General features: G+C 42.6%; 1 protein-coding gene across 1 annotated transcript in view; it reads right to left on the reverse strand.

Moving 5' to 3' along the window:
* Window positions 1–22,244, reverse strand: part of WWTR1 (WW domain containing transcription regulator 1) — a 136,623-nt gene that overhangs the window by 16,528 nt on the left and 97,851 nt on the right. Inside the window, exon 4 of the mRNA XM_044251585.1 lies at window positions 8,248–8,450. Within this exon, the coding sequence (XP_044107520.1) occupies window positions 8,248–8,450 (203 nt within the window). The remainder of the gene's footprint in view (window positions 1–8,247; window positions 8,451–22,244) is intronic.

The following is a 22,244-nucleotide window of genomic DNA, read 5'->3' on the forward strand; positions in this document are numbered from 1 at the left end:
TCTCCTGCTGGCCGTGGGACTTGGGCAAGTTATCTCCTTTCTCTGAGCCTTTTTTCCCAGCTATCAAATGAAAATACCAGCCCTCTTCCTTTAGGCAGTACGGAGAAGGACTGGGTAACACAGCCTGTTTAGCTGTCCCAAACACAGTTTCCCCTGTCCAACTGGGAAAAAGACTGACTTGGACATTATTCTATGGTCCTTTTAAACGTATATGGGTGGAATTAGTATCCTGGGAACTCACAACACATCAAGCACAGTTGTAAGTTCAGATTTTAAAGACTGGTTTCAGAAAGATCTGGAAAGCTGCCCCTAGTAACCCCACCCCTTCTGTCCCCTGCCACAACTGTATTTTTTTTCTCTATCCAAGCTGAGGGTGGAAAGACCATTGCAAAATGAGGGCTTAAGAATCTCTTTTGGAGGTTTGTGGTTGTCTATCTAGGTCTCTGAAACGAATAATTATATGTGAATTAGAAAACAAAACAAAACAGAACAGAACAAAAACCAAATCCCTTTCCTAGCAGCTGTGGAACGGGTTGGGGTGTAAAATATCCAGAGGGATGTGAAAGACAAATATTGATTTGTAAGTTGAAGATGTCCCTGGGAGCAAACCTCAAACCCCCTTTCCTTCCAGCTCCCCATTCGCCTGCAGTTTGCCTATGGAATAAATCAACAGAGGAGGTGAGAAAGCAAACAGCAGTTGAAAGCGTCCTGCAGCCCAGGCTGTCCTTGGTTGGGGGAGCCTCCACAGCCAGCAGCTCCTGCCCTCGCTGGAATGTGCTTCAGAGAAAACACGATGACAATCACCCTTCTGAGGGTGCTCTAATGATGGAAACCTGTGTGGCCAGGGGTTCCACAAAACTAGAGGACTGCACTGTTTTAATTATAAAGGGTGCGGTGAGTAGAAACAAATGAAAAAAATCAAATAAAGGCAGTATTTTGAAATCCCAGAATAAAATAGTTATTCTGGTGCAGCAAAGTTGCTGTCTCTGCCAAAACCCTCAGGGACTTCAAAACGCTGAATTATTTACCTTCTTAAAGGAAAAAAAATTCCCAATGTATATTTCTCTTTAACTCTGTGCCAAGAGATTCTAGAAATTCACTGTCACATTTCCTGGAGTCTCCTTTTTTCAAATACCTCATCATCCATGCTCAGCTGCCAGACCATTGGTATGGAAGAAGAGTCAAAACTCTAACCTTTGGAGGAAGACATTTGTTGAGGCCATAATGATTATCCCTGGTCTGTTTGCTGCTCTCTCAATTCAGGATGTGTACCACAACCCCGTGTTATTCTACAATCTGTATCCCTTAGAATCACATTAAAGAAATTTCACAGTTTAAATATTCTCTCTTCACTTCAGATAAAAAAAAAAGAAATAGCTGAATGGCTTTTGAAATGGTCTGTTTCTTCATACCCTGGTGAGCTTATGAAGATCAGAAATATGAAGCTCCTTTTCCTTTGTGCAGATGTGGTCACATTTGAAAAATGTGTTCAATTTACATTTTAAAAAAGGGTCCTTGTAAAAAGACTCAAATTGGTGTTATTCCTCAACAATATCGGAGCACCAGGACATTTTAGAAAATGGATTATTTCTGGGACTTGACGGAAGCTGGAACTGAAGCTCACTGGAGAGGACGGCCCAAGTTTGTACACTCCCTGCTGTGCATTTAGGAGCGGAGCATTTGCTGAGCAAATCAGTGAATGAACCTAACGAGCCAGGCTACCACACATGGAGTCCCCTACTGGTTGGACAACATGACTTCTGATGTCCCAGTCATCCTTGCAACCGGATTCTATGAAATGCTTTTCTACCAGTTAAATTATAGTGACTAAAGGAAAGACTCTTCATAAATAGCCACCACCATTGATGCTTCACAGTCTGCTACAACAACACACTTTCTAACCTCTCTAAATAGCTATTCTTCACATGACAAAACCCAGACTCCAGATTCTTTCCCCAGGGCAGCGGGGCTCCCAGCCGGGCGTGTCCCTCCCGGGCCCACGGTCAGGAATGGCTACTCGAGGCCAGCCAGCTGGCCAGCCGGACCCCGTAGTGGCTGTCAGGCCTAACAGAAATCTGTGAGACCTGCCAGAAGAATTTCGAGGCCTCCCGCCCAAACCCTCTGTCCTCGTCCCCGTTGCCCTGGCAACTAGAGGCCAGGCTTAGTCAGCAGTTTTGTTTGACAAGCTGCATTCTCCTATCCACGGAGCCCCAATTAAAGGACGGACCAGGGTAAAAGCGGGGATGAATTCGTCTAAGAATAATAATGGTTTCTCAACAAGGCAGGCCCTGAGAAGGAGTTAGGGGGAGCTAAGGCTTCTCCACTTAAGAATTCCAGGTCCTGGGGGCTGACAGGAAGTCCTTGGGGTTAAAATCTTCAAGGCAGAAGTCCCCCCACCCCACCCCCCAGCTTCCTAACTAAATGAATAATACACATGAAAAGAAATACTCTGCTCAGATAAAGCCAGGACTCTGTTTTCATGTCAAGTAATTGTTCTTTTAGATGAGTAAATAGTGACTGAGAAGCCTGTTTCTCAATTCCTTACCAGTTACCAAAACTTTCCATTTCATTGGGTAAAGTTGCATCATGCCCTTTATGATACTGAGCAAATACTGTGTTGATTTCCAAGCTATAACAGCAGAATATTCTATACTCTGTGGGCCTGTGTGGTTCATGGTAATATAAACAAAATAATGTCCAGCCCTGTTGTAGGAAGGATCCCAGGTAGCTTACAATAGATCCAACCAAAGTCACAGCACAACTTCCATGGCTCATACAGAATAAATACACGATGTCCCAGTATTATTAAGAAGAAGAGATAATAGGGACGCCTGGATGGCTCAGTGGATTAAAGCCTCTGCCTTCGGCTCAGGTCATGATCCCAGGGTCCTGGTATCAAGCCCCGCATCTGTGTCAAATAAATAAATAAAATCTTAAAAAAAAAAAAAAAAAAAGAGATAATAAAACAAGTATGATATGCTACCAATTTTGTTTTAAAAACAAAGCATACGCACAGATACATACAAAGACTGGAGAGAATTCACCAACATCTTCACAGCCACTCTCTTTAGGTAAGGCTATGAGCGGTTACTTTGTTCTTGGTTTTCACTATTTTAAACATTGTTTTACAATGAATGTATGTTTTGTCTTTCTTGTGTGATAATTTTACTTTCTTATTATTTTAGCTGGTATACAGTAAAATCCACTCTTTGTGGTGTATGTTTCTTTCTCTCTCCTTTTTTTTTTTTTGAAGATTTTATTTATTTATTTGACAAAAAGAGATCACAAGTAAGCAGAGAGGCAGGCCGAGAGAGAAGAGGAAGCAGGCTCCCTGTTGAGCAGAGAGCCCGATGTGGGGCTCGATCCCAGGACCCTGAGATCATGACCTGAGCTGAAGGCAGAGGCTTTAATCCACTGAGCCACCCAGGTGCTCCTGTGATGTACATTTCTGAGTTTTGAAAAATCCATGGGTTGAGAAACAGCTACCCTAATCAAGGTACAGAATAGTGCCACTATCCCCCAAATCCCCTAATGCTACCCCTTTGTAGGCAGCCCCTCCCAACACCCAACGCTGGCACCCACTTACTTATTCTCCGTTCCTATAGTTTTGCCTTTTTTCAGAATGTCACAGAAATGGAATCATAAAGGCCTGGCTTCTTTCACTTACCAAATGCTTCTTTTGTCTCAATCAGAAAACAACAAAACAAAACAAACAAAAACAACCAACCCAAACCCTACTGCATTATATTTTTATAAATTAAAAACTTTATTTTTCCAGGGCACCTGGATGGCTCAGTTGGTTAAGCATCTTCCTTAGACTCAGGTAATGATCCCAGGGTCATGGGATCAAGCCCCCAGGTTGAGCTCCCTGCTTGGAGTCTGCTTCTCCCTCTTCCTTTGCCCCTTCCCCTGTTGTGCTCTCACTCTTTCTTCCTGTCAAATGAATAAAAACTTGTAAAAATAAAATAAAACAATGCCACTCTTTAAAAAAAAAAACTTTATTTGTCTAATTAAAAAGAAAAAATGGGGGCGCCTGGGTGGCTCAGTGGGTAAAGCCTCTGCCTTCCGCTCAGGTTGTGATCTCAGGGTCCTGGGATCGAGCCCTGCATCGGGCTCTCTGCTCTGCGGGGAGCCTGCTTCCTCCCCTCCTCTCTCTTTGCCTGCCTTTCGGCCTACTTGTGATCTCTGTCTGTCAAATAAATAAATAAAATCTTAAAAAAGAAAAAATGTCACAAACTGAATCCAAATTTCTTTTTAAAAACTACGAAGATACCAGGAGGTACCCCTTCAACTGAGATGGCTGCTTTTTCTCGAATTGCCATTTCTCTTATGAACTTGAAGCTGCCTCTCCATGTTTGGGAAATTTCACAAGGATAATAAAACTCTCATTATCATGGACAACCGAGAATGTCTCACTAAAATTTACTTTCCACAATGTCTGCGATGGATGCCTGTGGAAAGCAGTGAAACACTTTTCTAAGACGACTGTGTATTGCAGACTTGGCCAGGATTCCCCTGAGCTTGGAGCACCTGCCGCAACCCGAGAGAACTCATCAGTTATTGGACATAAGAAGTTCAACTTGGCTACACCAGCCAATGCTAAGTTGTAGGGACCATTTTTAATGCAACTCTCCTACTTCAGAAGATTCCTAATCAAGGGAGATAGCAAAAACCTCACTGGCCCTTTGATTTTAATGCTGTGGACTGTTAACAACCTGTTGGCCTGAGGAGCCACTGAAGAGAAATAAAGAAGTACCTTCTGCTCGCTTCACAGAACTCTGCCCTGTGCAGGAATGAAAGCCAAAGATGGAAGGAGGAAGGAGTTCAAATTTACCGTTCTAGCCACACATTTGGATTAGTTGTAATCACTTTAATTTCATCATTTTGCCTGTCTGGTAAGATACAAGTTATCTGAAGGTGGCCAAGTCCCATTTATCTTTTTGTTTTATTTTTCACCACAGAAACACTGGTTGGATAAAAGAATGAGGAGATACAGAAAAGAATGAAAAAAGTCATTTTCCATCCTGAAATATCGAAGGTTCACCTCAGATCTGTAATCAAACTTCCTTTACAACCATTTCTTGATATTCTACATGATTTCCATGACCACGAGTTAACATGTGAGCCCCTAGCATTATGTAGCCCACGTGGGTTTACCCAATACTGAGGTGGTTCTTTCTCTACAGTGCACCAGCATCAGATTACACGCCTGGAGGGATGATGGCATGCAGGAAGGAAAAAGAGGATGGAGGGATGAAACCAAGTATTTACACAGTATTTAATTTGTAATCTAAGGATGATAACAATTTTCAGAATGGTGATGCTTTCCCAAGAATAAGGGAATAAGTTCATCTTACTCATTAAATTTTACCAACCTCCCTTCCCACTACGGAGACAGAAATAGGATGGGGCTTCTCTCCTAGAAATTCTCTCTTGATGGAACTGCAGGTAGGTCAAGGCTGGGCAAGGCAGGGACTCTGAGAAGAAAGCCTGCACAGCTAGGGTCCCCCTGTGAGTAAGAGGAGAGCCATGCTCCTTATAGACTGCCCAGTGAGCTAAGGAGGTTAAGGCAGTTGTTGCCTGTGGAGGACATGGGAATGGCACAGGATGAAGAAATGAAGTCTATAATCTTTAGACCTCATCATGGGGTGCCAGGATGGCTCAGTCAGTTGTCCATCTGACTCCTGATTTCAGCTCGGGTCATGAGCTCAGGGTGGTGGAATCAAGCCCCCTTTGTGCTGTGCTCAGAGCGGATTCTGCTTCTCTCCCTCTCTCCCTCTGCCCCTCCCCCTAGTTAACGCACACATCAGCACGCTCTCTCTCAAAATAAATAAATAAATCTTATTTTTAAAAAAAATTTTTTTAAGATTTTATTATTTGAGCAGTGCAAATAGTGAAGCAGAAAATCACCAGGGGAAAAAAAAAAAAAAGGGAAGATTAAAAACCACCAAGATGATAGACATAATCCACACCTGAATAGCCTGGCATCTTGGCAAACACCCCAGAAAAGTATCAGAGAACGCTGCAACACTATTTACCATCTGGCCTTAAATGGTATCTTGGACACTGAGAAGTAGGCTGCTTCTGGATGGGAAGAAAAAACTCTGGGCATTTCCCTCCGCTGTCCCATACAGCAGCACTGCCCAGTATGATGCAGCAAAATACTCTTAAGTTCCACAGCCTCTAGGGATCAGCGTTTAATGAACTTGGTTGGCATTTCTGTTATATGAACATTAATACTACATCCTGGTTCAAAGGCACCTATGGTTGGAATAAAGGAAATGATGTGGGGCACTTTCCCCCAGCCCTTTGCAGAAATACTTTCTGTAGGAAAGAAGGCAGTGGGGCAAAAGAAAGAAAGAGAAAGTGGCAGAAACTGAAAAACAAATCATTCTTTGCAGAACAGTCTGTAGATTTGTGCAAAGGAAAAAAAAACGCATTAAAGTTCATTTAAATATAAAACTAAGAGAAAAGTTACAAATTCTACTGATACTGTTACATTTACTCTATATTATGGAACAGAAAAAATATTACAAATGCAATTATTATTGTAAGACAAAAAGTAATAATATAATTATTTCCTGTTAAAAAACATGATCCTGTGTATCTAAAAACAGTATAAACAACTGTTACCCTGAAATAGCCATGAACCTTCAGACATAAATCCTCAGGGAAAAAGGCACAACTGTAGTTGTATTATAAAAGCTGTATTCCTCAAATTCAGGGTAGTTCCACTGAACAACAAAGCACAATTTATATTCATTTCCCTCATTGTCAGAGTCAATGTCTAGGGAATTATTTTAATTTGCCATGTTTTGTATTGATACTTTATATCCTAGAATTTATCTGATGAGAAATATATTATTCTTTTATAGAAATCAATGTGCATTTTTAAAAGTATCAGATGTGACTAAAAGAAAAGGCAGCACTGACTGTGACACTCCCAGGCTCTTCCAAGAAAGCCCGCTGAAACAGTTAAAAGTACTTATTTCCTTAAACTAGTGAAAGGAAGCTACTTGTGTATCTTGCTTCGTGTGAGTCATAAAGCAAAGTCTCAAGAATTCGAACAATAAGCTGAAGCTTTCCTCCCTAAAAAGTAGCTAGCAAAACTGATGAGACCTAAAAACATGGTTTACATTAGTTTAGCAACATAGAAGAAATAATTCTGTTCTTGCACAGACCAAGCCACTGAGGGGACACAGAAAACTGTGGGTTCCTTCAGGGATTGTTTTATTCATGTTTTTAAGTGCTACATCAGCTATGATCCACAGAGGACACAGGGCAACGTTCTGTCCACTGACTGACTGAATGAATGCATTGTGGGCAGTAGGGCACAAAGGTACCCGATCAATACCCGCTCTCTCAGAGCCCGTATACAAACATTTACCTTTCTCATCCTGTTTCAATTTTTCCCAAATCTTTTTCATGCTCCATGGCAGACCAAAGATGGTTGCAAATTCTTAGTCATTTTGTCCATGGAACATCCTTTCTGCTCTCTGCTTTAATCTAGGGAAAATCTGATATTGCTTTGATTGAGAGCATATGGGAGAAGTGACTCTGTGACAGTTTCCAGAACCAGATCCTAACACCCTGGCAGCTTCTACTTCTTGTTTCTTGGAACCTTCTCTCTGGGAGACCCAAGCTGCTATGCAATATGTCCCACCAGTGAGACTGCTGTGCTAGGAAGAGATGCCAAATATAGACGTCCCAGGTTTCCGTCCCAACCAAGCCCAGTCTTCCAGCAATCCTTATCATGATGCCACACACTTGAGTGAAGCCACCTTGAACCCTCCAGACCAACCCACCCACCAGCTGAACACTACTAAAAGTGGTCTTCATCAACACCATGGAAGCCAGAAGAATGAGCCGGCTAAGATCCGCCCAAATTCCTGACCCAGAAAACTGTATGATATAATAAAATAGGCTAATGTTTTAAGCCACTGCATTTTGGGATAATGTTACACAGCAACAGATCACTGGAATAGAGTCTTCCTCCTCCTCTTCTAAAGATCAGCAGTAGAACCCAAAGACAGCCACGCTAACACAGCTGGTCCTCGTACTCATACATCTGGCTCTGAAGACAAGGCAGGTAGATATTGGGAGAAAAACCTGGATTTATGGTCTGGAATAGGCTTTGGACCTTTAATGCTTCTAGAAAAGATTTACCCTGATGGCCCACAGCTACCTACCCCCAGCCTTGGTACGTAGGGTCACAGAGCCTCCAGTAGGCACCACAGAAGGTCATACCTGCCTCATGAGCTCCTCTTGGCGCATTCTGATCCTCTCTCTCTCCATCTGGATCCTCTGAAGTCGGAGCTTCTGCTGCTGCTGCTGCTGAGTGGTCAGAGCATTGGGCATGCTCATGAGCCCTGCTGGGGGGTTCTGAGGAGGGTGGTTCTGCTGGCTCAGGGCAGTGGGTGCCATCTGCTGCTGGTGCTGGTGATTCATCACTACGGGAGGGAAGACCACGCAAATTAGTGAACAGGTCCTACAATACCTTATCAGAAAGAGACCATCAGAATGCTCTGTGCTTTGGAGTATAGATTCCTGAGATTCCTGCCAAAGTACTTTACTGTTAATCATTACTGTTTAAGTAATTATTACCTTAATTCAATTCATGGAGGCTCAGACACTAGCACCACTCCTGATTCATCTAGTCTTGGCATCTGGTGCCCTGTTAAAAATTATTTCACACTTTCCCTGTGTCTAGAACACATTTTAAAGCCTTTAAGAACATAGTGGTCAAAAGCGAATTTCACAAAAGGTTACCACAACATATGATGTAATTTCAGCAGGACATCTGGGTGTGTGTGCACTTTCTAGACAACCTGCGTATTCATGTCAGAGCTAAGGAGGGCGTGAGATTATAGATATACAATGATGCACAATAATATCTAGGATAGCAGTGACTGGCAAGCAAGATGTAAAACACAGTACCTAGACTAGGGACCTACACAGAAGATGGACTCCACTGATGCTTTGTTAAAAAAGGGTACCTCAAAGGAGCATGCGCTAAGCTCAGAAACAAATACCTGATTGAGGAAAAGATGTTATATATAGTTTTTGCAAAGGAAAAAAATGAGTGCATAAGAAGTTACATAAAAATGATTCTCATGGGAGCACCTGGGTGGCTCAGTCGATTAAGTGACTGCCTTCAGCTCAGGTCATGATCCCAAGATCCTGGGACTGAGGCCCACATCAGGCTCCCTGCTCAGCGGGGAGTCTACTTCTCACTCTGCCCCACCCCCTGCCCATGTGTCCACATGTGCACTCTCTCTCCCTCTTTCAAATTAATAAAATCTTTAAAAAAATAATAATCATGGGTTGCCTAGCTGGTGCAGTCAGTTAAGTGTCCGACTCTTAGTTTTAGCTCAGGTTTCGATTTCAGGGTCCTGAGATCAAGTCCTACATGGGACTCCACACTCAGCACGGAGTCTTCTTAACACTCTCTCTCCCTCTATCCCTCCCTCCTGCACACACTCTCTTTCTCAAATAAATCTTTTAAAAAATGATAATCACATTTGTGATTGAATAAAGGCATTCTAGAAGTCTTTTAAACTTTTTAAGGATTTTCTACTTATCCGCACTTACCAACACCTTAAATTTTGCATGCGGTACTTCACTTGAGGGAAGAATTTTAAAATCCTTTAATAAATTCTATAACTGGCATTCACACACACACACACACACACACATTTTTTTTAAAGTGCTAGTTTTCCTTAAACAGTTTACCAGTCAAATTTGCTTAACTTCTGCCTAGGCCATATTCTATAATAAAGAAAACCACAAAAAAAAAAAAAAGAAAGAAAGAAAGAAAGAAAACCACACTTTTCTGTCTATTTGCTCTTACATGAAGGCCCAAAACAAGATATAGTTTTATATACTCCATTTCTGAGGAAAAACTCTCAATTTTTGCTATGTTTGGTACCACTGTCTATTTTTTTTTTAATATTTTATTTATCCATTCATGAGAGACAGAGAAATAGAGGTAGAGGAAGAAGCAGGCTCCCCGCCAAGCAGGAAGTCCAGTGCAGGGCTCGATCCCAGGAACCTGAGATTATGACCTGAGCTGAAGGCAGTCACTTACCAGACTGAGCCACCCAGGCATCCCGTATCACCGTCTTTAAAAAAAGAAAATCACCGGCATATTTTATTTCAAGTCTAAAAGTTAAAAATTTACATCTTTCATTTGGAAGACATAGGTATCAAGTGGAAACATGTTTTACAACAACTAAGAATTTCCTTAAATGAATTTTAAAGTGGTCTAATCATCTACGTACTAAATGTGTATGTAGACCGCCCCCCACCCACACGCACACACTCAAAAGGGACACAAACACAAAGGATTTTCTGTGGACTAACTGGTTCCCTTGAGAAACAATTAATTCCACGGCAGGAACTTCCTCCGGATGGGGGTAGAGGTAGGATAAAAACATTCTTTTTTTAAAAATTTATTTATAACTCCCTCAAATCTTTACCGCACTTCCTGTGTGCCAGCCACCGGGCTTGTCGTTGGATAAATAGCTCCTGCCCTCACAGGAATTAGCAGGCTGTTGGAAAGAATGTGTGAAGAAATGAGGTGAATTTATTTGTGGGGCTGTGGAATGCCAGAATGTTAGGCTTTGTCAGGATTCTTAGAAATGATGCGGTCCATCCTTTTATTTTACGGGAGGGAGATGGCAACCTGAGAGAGGTGAAGGGGTGTGCTCTGGTTGGCAGCAGGTAGAGCCACCCAAGCCCGAGTGGACGCCGCCACACATACTGTCCTCCAGCTCTTTCAACTCTCCTTGGCCGCCCTCGGTCACGCCTTACCCTGAAGAACAGGGACAGCTGCTGAAACTGAGAACAACCCTCTGAAGAGTTTGCCTTCAACAGCAAGAGAGCTACCACTTAAACAGCAGGTCATCAAAACAAGGCCTGGGGCCCAAAGCCGCTTGCCTTGCAAACAGAAAGGGCTCAAGGCAGGGCTGGAGAGATGGACAACTGTCTGCTCACTCACAAGCTCCTGAACAGGAAGTGAGAATGCTTTGGAGTGTCCTGCCTAACGGTGCAGACTTTCTTTTCTGAATCAAGCCCACTACAAGGAGCTCATGCCTCCTGGCATCATTCCTGGCACACAGGGAAGCTCAGGAAATGATGAGACGAATGAATGAAACCAGTTGGCAATCTCTTCAAGTTCTCAGTCTCAGAACAGGAAAAAAAAGCAGAGTCCTAATCGATGCAAAATTACTGAAATGAGCATTTCATTTCTCAAGTGATATTCTAGAAATGGTCAGGGCATTTTACAGTCTTGACTGGAAGGCCTGGGTAGGAGGTCAGGGATCATGCACGCACCATATCACTGGGAAAAACGTGCTCTTAAATACAGACTGAAGTCAGACCAAGTCCAGATATCCAGAAGGGCTGAATTCATAACACCTCTTTCCAGCCAGAAGGAAGCTTACAAGGAAGAACAGTTGCTATTTTCAGGGATAGTCATTTCTGAACTCCTGAAGAAGGATGCTCCTACTTTTTTCTGACGTAACCGCTACAGACCAGAAAATATGCCCGACTGTGTCTCTAAGAGAAATCTGTAAACTGAAATACTGCCAACATCAGAAATCCCCAGATTAGAAAAAAGAAGCTTGAAAAAACTTAGGCTGCTTGTTGGCAGCACAGAGGTTATTAATTTTTAAAACTGACTCGGTTCTGGTAACTTCACGATGGGACAAATACATCCGAGCAAGACCGTCTTCGGGGACTTGGGGAGCCTGCCCTTTCAGTGAGCAAAACCTGCATCGGGTTTACTCCCAACGGACTCCACACAACAAAAGCAAATACTGCAGAGTTTATTAGCCTCTGCCTCCTTATCTGGGGGAGTTGAAGACTGGGAGATGAGCTTGTCTAACACCACGCCCTTGCTAGGCTTCAAAATACCAGCCCTCACAGAGCCCTGGACAGGGGGCAATGAGGGCGATGCTGCTTTCCTCCACTTCATTTCATGGGTGGGATCATGCAGACCGCGCATCTCCAGTTATGAACGATAGAGACTAGAAAAGAATGGAACTTAGACAAGAGTTTTGTTTTCAAAGTAAAGCATACACACCCACAGAACTTTGTTATGAGAGAACTGACCACAGTATTGTGTGTAACAGCCAAAGACAAAACATCTGGTCCACCGATCAGAAATCAAGGTACACCTGTTCAGAAATTCTCTATAACCATTCCCGAGAACGAGGGAGCTCTGTAGGTACTTAAATGAAACAATCTCTAGGAAACATTGTTCAGGGAGGGGGGAAAAGCCGAGGGACAGAATACCACGCATGGACCTGCTATTCCTTCTAGTTAGAAAGGGAGGGCCTATTACACATATCTGTAGGAGAACACGTTAAGAGCCTGGTAACCGTGGGTAACTCGGAGAGGAAAACAGGTGTCAGGGATGGGAGATCTTCCTTTCCTTCCTTCTATACCATTTGAAGCTTTCCTATGTGCATTTATTACTTAGAGAAAACATAAAAATACAGAAGTAAAAAACATAAAAACGTGGTCATGTATACATCAAACTCAGTATTTTCTGGATGGGAGTGCAAGGCAGTGACCCCAAAAATGATCTGATAAGCAACAATTTCGGCTTAAGAATATAATCAAGGGGAGCGCCTGGGTGGCTCAGTGGGTTAAGCCGCTGCCTTCGGCTCAGGTCATGATCTCAGGGTCCTGGGATCGAGTCCCGCATCGGGCTCTCTGCTCAGCAGGGAGCCTGCTTCCCCCTCTCTCTCTCTGCCTGCCTCTCTGCCTACTTGTGATCTCTGTCTGTCAAATAAATAAATAAAATCTTTAAAAAAATAATGTTTAAAGAATGTAATCAAGATCAAGAAAGCCTGCCTGGTACAACTCCTCCTTGTAGAAATGCCAAAAATCAATACCCAAAGAAAGAGTGAATTTGGTCATGTTCATAAAATGGTCAGAGGCCTAGAAGCCAGGTGTCTTGGGTCCCACTGAGGTGCCCATGATTCTACCTGCCACTCTGCTCCCTCTAGTTGTTTGGTTTCCAACTATGACTGAACCTTCTTTGAGTCTGCAGCTCATGAATGCTACTGATGGTTGAGGTTCTTTAAAACCACTGCTTTCGCTAGCTACTCAGAGAAAATGGGGGCAGAGAAGGCCCAAGACGAGATAAACAGAGAAGAGGTCCTAAGGAGAGCACAGGAAGGCAAAACGTGTAAATCTGCAATGAATATAACACTCGTTGGGATAATATGCCGGAATATTTTAGGGACAGAACAATAGTTCAGCTAAAAACAAAAACAAAACAAGACAAAAAAACAAGGGCAATGTATCCCAAATGCCATTTCCGAGGTCAAACCAGTTGGGGGCAGGTTGCCATGAATTGCCTCAAAAAGGCTAAAGACCTCATCAACTTTCGACTTTTGCCAGTCCCCACAGAATGGAATAACCCAAACCGAAGATTTCTCCGCTGAAGCAGGAATGTATCAAAACTAAAGCAGAGACATCTTTTCTTTTCCTTTCAAGAGAGTTAGAATTTAAATTTAAATCCACATTTATCTTTTTCATTGTTTTCATCTCCTTTTCCTTCAGTAACTTGCCTTCTCTCTGTTTCTGAAAAATCAATAAAAGCACGCTCTGCAGTTATGTGGCCAGAAACATTTAACGGCTCTTGTTGAGTAAAAAAGAAAACACAGAGTCAAACAAACTCCACAGCATGAGATCTGAACACCCTTTTGATTCCATGACTGTGTCCTTGGTGGAACAAAGGGTCAACATAGGAATGGGGTGTGGTGGGGAGGGGAGGAGGTGACCATCCCTGTTGGATGTAACCCTTTGGTTAATGCTTCCCTGGACAGCATCCACAAATGCACCCTCTGGACTGTTCCAGCAAACACACTTGGTCACTTCCACAAAGACCCACAAATAGGCTCAGGACAGGAAGGTCCCTGACCTCAGTTCTAAGCCCACATATCATTTGCTACCTAAGAAACAGATAGGTTTTTAAAAAAAAAAAAAAAAAAAAAAGGTAAAGCCTCACTCCTGAACTTTTTGCCTTTTGCAGCCCAAGGGAATGGGCAGCAACAGTTTATAAAGTGTCCTGGCAGCTTCTCCAAGCCAGGAGCTGTGGACGACGAGGGAGGTCAGGGAATCAGAGACTGCCCAGTGCGCCTCCAGGAATGTTTGACAAATGTCTTCTCGGCCTCAGAGAAGTTCAGAGACTTGCTATTCTTGCATCCTGGGCTTGCTTCCTTCTTTTTTTTTTTTTTTTTTTTTTTTTAAAGATTTTATTTATTTATTTGACAGAGATCACAAGTAGATGGAGAGGCAGGCAGAGAGAGAGAGAGAGAGAGAGGGAAGCAGGCTCCCCACTGAGCAGAGAGCCCGATGCGGGACTCGATCCCAGGACCCTGAGATCATGACCTGAGCCGAAGGCAGCGGCTTAACCCACTGAGCCACCCAGGCGCCCCGCTTCCTTCATTTTTAAAACAGGCTTGGTTACACACACACACACACGCACGGACATATAAAGACATACAGAAACACACACACACACACAATGCCAAGTGAAGAAAACAAAACCTTAAGGGGTTAGGTTCAACTATGAAACCTATCACAGGCCTGGACAGAGCTGGCTCGGAGGAGATTATGGAAAGAACAATCAGTGTGCTGATGGCTAAAAGTCATACCAAAGCCCTAGAAAGAAATGGAAATTACTTTACTCCCTTCAAATCCTTCTCCCCAATTCACATGTGAGTCTGAGGAGGGAAAGGAGGAAGACCTGCAGCCAAGTATGCATTTCTCATCTCATTCTCAGCCTCCTTTCTCCTTCTGACCACCTTCCTGGCTGAGAGACCACTATACCTGGCACTTTAAGTTGAACCCTTTATTTCTTTTAAGATTTTATTTATCTATTTATTTGGCAGAGAGAGAGAGAGAGAGACAGAGTAGCAGAGGGAAAGGGAGAGGCAGACTTCCTACTGAGCAGGGAGCCCAATGTGGGACTCGATCCCAGGACCCTGGGATCATGACCTGAGATGAAGGCAGACGCTTAACTGACTGAGCCAGCCAGGCAGCCCAAAGCTGATCTTTTAAAAATACATGTTTTGAAAAACAAAACAAAACATGTTTTTGTCAACATGTCAGAGGCACAAACCTATTTAAGTGAGCGAGAAGGTCTCTGTAAGCACAACTTTTTCCACACACACACACACACACCCCCGGAAACCCACTCCCCAACTGTGCTTCTGTTCTATCAGTAATGGGGAAAGTGTCACATGTTGCTGACTGTAGTTCCTTAGTTGCATAAAAATATAATATCCATGAGTTCACACTCATATAAACAAATGGCCAAATACATAAATAAATAGAGGGAGAAGAGACAAATCTCCTGAATGGAAGAATTCCAAATAATTTAATGTAGATACACTATCCTCAGGGAGGGGAGCAAACTGCCACTCCTTAATAGTAGATTGTATATAGTGACCTCCCCCCAAGGAGTACAGTATTGAATGGGGGGGGGCAGCCACTTTACAGGGAAGAACTCCTGTATATCAGCCAGATGATCAAGGTCAACCTCAACAATGATAAGCCACAGTGATAGCATGACCCTTGATAAGATGTGACAAAAAGAGCACTTCCTCCCAAAAGCCCATCATCCCAACTCTAATCAGAGAAAAAGATCAGACAAATTCCAACAGCGGGGAATCCTCAAAATTCTTAAGCAGTATTCCTCAAAACTATCAAGGTCATCAAAACAAGGAAAGTCTGAGAAGCTATCATGGCCAAGAACAATTTAAGGAGACATGACAAGTAAAGGTAATGTGGTGTTCTGAACAGGACCCTGGAACAGAAAAAGACATTAAATAAAAACTAAGGAAATCCCTATATCCGTACTGGTTCATCAACTGTAACAAATGTAGCATACTAATGTAAGATGTTAATAATATGAGAAGTTGATGTGTATATGGGAACTCCATCTTTTCAATTTTTCTGTAAATCTAAAACTGTTCTAAAAAACCGTGTGCGCGTATACATGTGCTTGTGTGTGTGTGCGTGTAGTGACCATGTCTTCAACAGACACCAGGGACTGTGCAAGACGCTGTCTCTTCCATACGCACTATTAATTCATTTGTTAAATTCATTTGTATAGGATACATAAAAATGGACAAATTTTATAGGGTATATAAAAAATGAATAAATATTTTAAAAAAAACACCATCATGCTCTATAGTGTGTTCCATGGGAGCATATGGAAATTAGGCTACAATAAAAATATAACAATAGCTGCTTCCAGAGATGTCCCATGGCCAAGTAAGATTGGGAAGTGTTGGGCTACACAAAGTTAAAAAAGAATTCATTTTGTTGCAAGCTTCCTCAGAGCCTTTACGGCTCTAACAGACAGTGAGACTTTCCAGGAAGGAGACAGAAAATGCAGGACTTCTCAAACTTGGAAGACTAGTGTTCTCCTGAGCAGGAACACTGGGAAATGCTGGTCCACTGCAACTTAGCAGATGTCTTGGCAGTACTGAATCTGACTGAATTGAAGACGAATTAATATTTATTAAGCTCTTACTATGTGCTAAGCCCTTTAAAGTCAACTAAACAGATGTGTAGGACATGGATCCAGGGAAAGGAACATAGCAGCCTGGTGAAGGTTGAACAAAGTAACATAAAAACAAAAAAAAAAAAACAAAACAGGGGAAGCAAGGGTTATACTACAAGACTGCGGTTTATCTGCCTAAATTCTCCATAATCAACTGCTGATTTAACAGGGGAATTTCAAAGATGGTTTAACTTGCATGTCCCTTTTCAAAGGGTGAGGAAAACCTTGTTACTTTCCTTCCATATATACAAAATAACCTATCTTTGAGGGTTTTGTTTTTTTTAACTTGCTTCTGTAATAATATAACATTAAATATTCTAAAGAATCCTTCCAGTATCATCCCTTGAGAGTGAGGAGAGCCTCAAAGAGGCTGACTTACTGCTTTGAATACCTGGTTGCTGTTTCCTCAAACAGGCTGACTAGGCAACAGTCAAATGCACACCTTGGGCGCCTGGGTGGCTCAATGGGTTAAGCCTCTGCCTTCGGCTCAGGTCATGATTCCAGGGTCCTGGGATCAAGTCCCACATCAGGCTCCCTGCATCTCTCTGCTTGTCGGGGAGTCTGCTTCCTCCCCCTTCTCTCTGCCTGCCTCTCCACCTACTTGTGATCTCTGTCTGTCAAATAAATAAATAAAATCTTTAAAAAAAAAAAATGCACACCTTGGGTAACACACTTGATTGGAGATCTAGGAAACTTCTTCAATTCGACATGGGAGCTAATAAGCTTATATAGATTGCATGAGAAACCCCTTCCAAAAACCTAAGTGCCCTATCAGAGGGGAGCACAAGGGCTCCTGAATCATGAAAGCTTAATAATCACTTATAATATAATATATAACATTATATATATAATAATATTTTATATATATATTATAATAAACTGAAAGCTTAATAATCACTTCATCTTCCATCCTACTCTGCAAATGCTGGAAGGGTAACTAATTGTCCTGGTCTGACAGAGACCGAGGGCTTTTCTGGAACATGGGATATCAGGGTTAATGAGGACATGAGAGTCCCAGACAGATGGGCATCTGGTCACCTTAGGCCTTGACTGTCGCAACCCACGGCAGTTGAAACCGCCCCCTACAAGACTTCCTGTGTCCATCCTATCACGTCCCCTTACAAAAAGAACCAATGCCAATACGAAAGACCTATTTGATATTTAGAACCACAGCCAGAAGTTCCGACCAGCTCTCATCCTCCAAGGATTATAACTAGCTGACTGTCCTTTTGCACCCACACTACCTAATAATCACAGAGGAAACATTCCTTCTCCACTTACTCTGAAACTTTTTAGGGAGCTCAAGCACTACTTATGACATTGCACTGCAACACTCGTTAAGCATGCACTTGACTGAGTCTGACTGTCAGGAAATCCTCCCTGTTGGATTCCTGGTTGGGCCATACATACTGAAAGCAGCTCTTTAAAGACTGAACTATATACTCTTCTGTGATCTGAGCTAATTCTCATCTTCCCGAGAGCTGGATTTGTGCTCTTTATTAACGAAGACCTGGCAAGGAGCCAAGCCTCCCTCCCGTCCTCCACCCTTTGGAACCAACCCCAATAATATGGATTTTCTTTTAAACACAGAACAAAAATAGTTTAGTGCACTTCAGATCTGCCTTACTGATGCACAGACATGAAATACTATAGTCAGTTTCAGGCTTTATGGGTCAGAAACTGATAGGAACCAGTACTCCCATAATTTTACAAGGCAGTATTTAATGAATACCAGGTTTTTGTGACTGTTTTGTCTTTACTTCCAGAGCATAGTTCTCTGCTCAGCACCCATCTCCTTTTATCATTAGTGGTTTACAAACTCAGTTTCCCCAAAGAGCTCCTTCCAGGGGGGGCCCATGTATTCACCCTACTTTGTACCATCAGTGCAGAAGTTCAGGCTGAAATAGCCTTTAGTTATTTAGGGCAGAGTTCTCAAACTTCTCTTTAGCAGTAGGATCCTTCCGTAGTGTCAGTGGATGGCATGAAGCAGAGGTGACCCTCCTATGTAGGGATCAGTTCAAAGCAAGCCTACAGTCTCAGCTGGCACCAATGGGTTGGGGAGCACTTAAATGCCAGCCCCTTCGGCTATCTTCTCGAAATCCTCTTGGTTTTGTCTTCACTCTGCTTTTCTATAGGCCATTTCTCAACTCTGGATGAAAATACTAAACGAATTTTTAAAACCTGAACTGACACAGCTTTTGGGGTCTGCTTAGCGTCTCTTCACATCACCCTAAAATCCTAGCATGTGACTTTGGGGCACAATTTTAAAACCAAAGACTTAGGCCAATTCACTCAATCTGGAGATGATCCTCGGAAGGATAAATGACTCAGCATAAATCACAGGCAGAGACTGTGACAAAAGTAGGAAGCCCAGGGGATATGCTAGAATGCCATGGTGGGCATCAGCTTTACTGATCACCAATCACTGCCCTGTCCTGCTCACTCACCCTCAGTGATCAAAAAGGATCTACTAAGTTCAATTCAGTGACATGGATCTGTTTCCTCTTCCCGATTTCATGAAAAAGTCTAATACAGACTAGTGCAATTAACTTATTTACTACTACAAAATGCTGAAATCACCATGAATCACATGTTAGGATGATACCCTGTTTGTGTGATCTAGTTTTATAGAAAAAGGTATAGGGCTCGCTTCTTCAGTCTTTTTTTTTTTTTAAGATTTTATTTATTTATTTGAAAGACAGAGATCACAAGTAGGCAGAGAGGTAGGCAGAGAGGGAAGCAGACTCCCCGCTGAGCAGAGAGCACCATGGGAGCCTCGATCCCAGGATCCTGAGATCATGACCTGAGCCAAAGGCAGAGGCTTAACCCACTGAACCACCCAGGCGCCCCATTACTTCTTCAGTCTTAAAAAAAAAAAAAAAAAGACAAGTCAGATAACTTTTAGAAGTTGTATTTCAGGGGTACCTGCATGGCTCAATAGGTTAAGCGTCTGCCTTCAGCTCAGGTCATGATCCCAGGGTCCCTGGATCAAGTCCCACATCAGGCTCCCTGCTTCTCCCTCTGCCTCTGCTATTCCCCCCTTCTTGTGCTCGCTCTCTCTCAAATAAAGAAAACAAAAATCTTTTTTTTTTTTTTTTTTTTTTATTTAAGTTCCACTTCATAACTCAGGAAGGTTTAAACAGGAAGCGGTACTGCCATCAGGCAACACTAGACCTTCTGGCCACAGCAGCTTCCAGAAAGAAAGGATATGCACCTGGAAGAAGCCAAAACACACAGGTGTAAATCGTTTCTGACATACGTGCAGACCCAGCCACACCAAGCTTCAAAAATATTTCAGCGTCAAGAGTGTCTGAGTGCAGCTGTGGGTCTTTTCCTCTCTGTTTATGGGCCGTACATGGCTTAACTCATGTGAACTGGCCAATGTCAGGTGTCACGCAGCCCTGTCTGATGGAAAACACATGTCTGCAGAGGTAGGAAGAAAAATCCAGCCCCAGTCCAGCCTCGACTCAGTCACGATACAATGAAGAGGGAAAAAGGGCTGCAGACGCGTCTCTCGTCCTTCTTGTGTCTCTCTCAGCTCCTGCCAACAATGAGCCGCTTGTTTCTCTTATTTCCCAGAAACAGTATTAGCCGTCCAACAAGGTCAGCAAAAAAAAAAAAAAAAAAAAAAGGCAACTTTTCACTTCAGGGTGCATTTGGTTCCAAAAATCTGTAAAGTATTAAACCAAGAAGTTGTACTATCCCAACTTCACACTGAGCCCTTTATTCCAATTCTGGGTGAGAATAACCACAAGGCAATTTCTCAGCCCACTCAGCTGATAAGGCACAGAGCCCAGGGACATGTGTGCCTTGAGCCTTGCCCAGCCCCTCTGTTTCAGGCCTTAAACCCACTTCCAGGTGCCTCTCAATCTGACAGGTGGACCTTAGGTTTTCCAGATACCCCCGGTTCTTCCAGCTTTAGACCTGTAACCCACACTGCATTTACTTCACAGGAAACCCTGGATTTTTAGTACCAGAGAACGATTTTCCTACTTGCTCTCCTGTCTGCTCATCTCCACAGTAATGCAGGTGACAAACCACGGTGCAACACTGCTCTCCTCGGGGTCCACGATGGAAATGCCTGGAACACTGGTTTTTATTGTTTTCCTAGCAAATGCATGTCCTAAAATGTATATTTTATTGGCATTTGAAAGACTGAGACATGAATTTTCATCATTATCATATACCCAGAACATGCGAGGTGTAAAATATCCAGAACAAGTTAGCATGCTGATTTTTTTTCTGGATCCTACTGTTGTAAAGAAATCACATTTTCTTCCACCAAAACAAGCATCAGCAAGTGCTGCTCAGATTCCATATGGTTTATGGGATATCATAAGATTGATCCAAAGTGGCCTGTGAAAGGAAGCTCATCTACGAAGCTAGTGAACTTAGGCAAATAATGCCCTAACTGGGAAAAAGAGGAAATCGGCCGCTTCACTGTTCTGCTCCACAAAGTTATCTTTGTGTCTCTGAATTTAATACGATGGCCTGGCAATAGCAAAACCAAAACTGTTTTATTATCTTCAGACAATAGGTACACTTTTATCCTAACAGGAAATGGAAACTCTGATTCATGCATTTATTTTCATTAGTCAGGAGAGAGTTTATTGTAGCTTTTTATTGGTTCGCCTTCCTGAATGATTTTAAAACTACTCCAGGTGCAAAGTGTGGCAACCCAAGCAAAATAACAGAAAATGAATCTACAGCCGTTGTTCCACGAGAGGCAGAGAAAAAGCTGTCAGTGTGGAAGGCTCATTTTTAATCTGTTTTCTTTCTGTAATGTACCATTTTAGTACACATCTTTATTATTTCAAAAGCTCATACAGCAGACACTCCAAAAAATAGTCAAAGAACCTAAACAATTTATGAAATAGAATAAGCAATCAGAAATCAAAGTTGGAAAAACGATCAGCCTCACAAGGAATCACAGAATGCCAAAGTGAGAGCCATTTTTCAGCAATCAGATTAGCAAAGAGAATGAATGATGTGGGGCCAGTAGATGCTTTGCATCAGGCCAGGACTACTCAGGAAGGAAAAAAAGAATTTAAGAAGGGGTAGCAGGATTAGGAAATCTGGTAAAATTATATGTCAAATTTTGAGAACGTGTGTCTATGTGTATATTGAAGACTGTACCCCTAGATCTTTTAGGATTTCTTGTGACCCCCCCCAAGATGTTAATTACCTTTAAAATGAAAAAATATCAAAGAATTAGTAAAGATAGTGTTTGGATGTTAGGACAATAGTTGACTTTGTCTCTCCAGTGTTCTACAGTTCATTTAATTATTCACTCACCAAGTACCTGCTGAGTTCCAGCCAGGTACAAGGCACTGTACTGTTTCCAGGAGTTAGAGGGAGAGACCGATGAGCAAGATGGAAAGGTCCTGGTCCTTTGATAGGTTATAGCCTAGTAGGGACACAGACACTAGCAAAAACATAGTGTAATTCTAGGGGTAAGGGCTTTATACAAACAAATGTGGACTTTCTCAGGCAGAGACATTAAGGAAGCCCTCTCTGGGGAGGTGATCTGTGATCTAAGAAACAGAATCGCATGCAGAAATCAGGCTGGGGGCCATTCTAGGCTGAGGAACAGTAAATGCAAGATCCCAAGGTAGGAAGGTGGCTGACCTGTGGGTCTGGAGTACTTGTGCAGAAC

The sequence above is a fragment of the Neovison vison genome, chromosome 6, assembly GCF_020171115.1.
Source record: "Neovison vison isolate M4711 chromosome 6, ASM_NN_V1, whole genome shotgun sequence".
In the NCBI taxonomy this organism is placed as follows: domain Eukaryota; kingdom Metazoa; phylum Chordata; class Mammalia; order Carnivora; family Mustelidae; genus Neogale; species Neogale vison.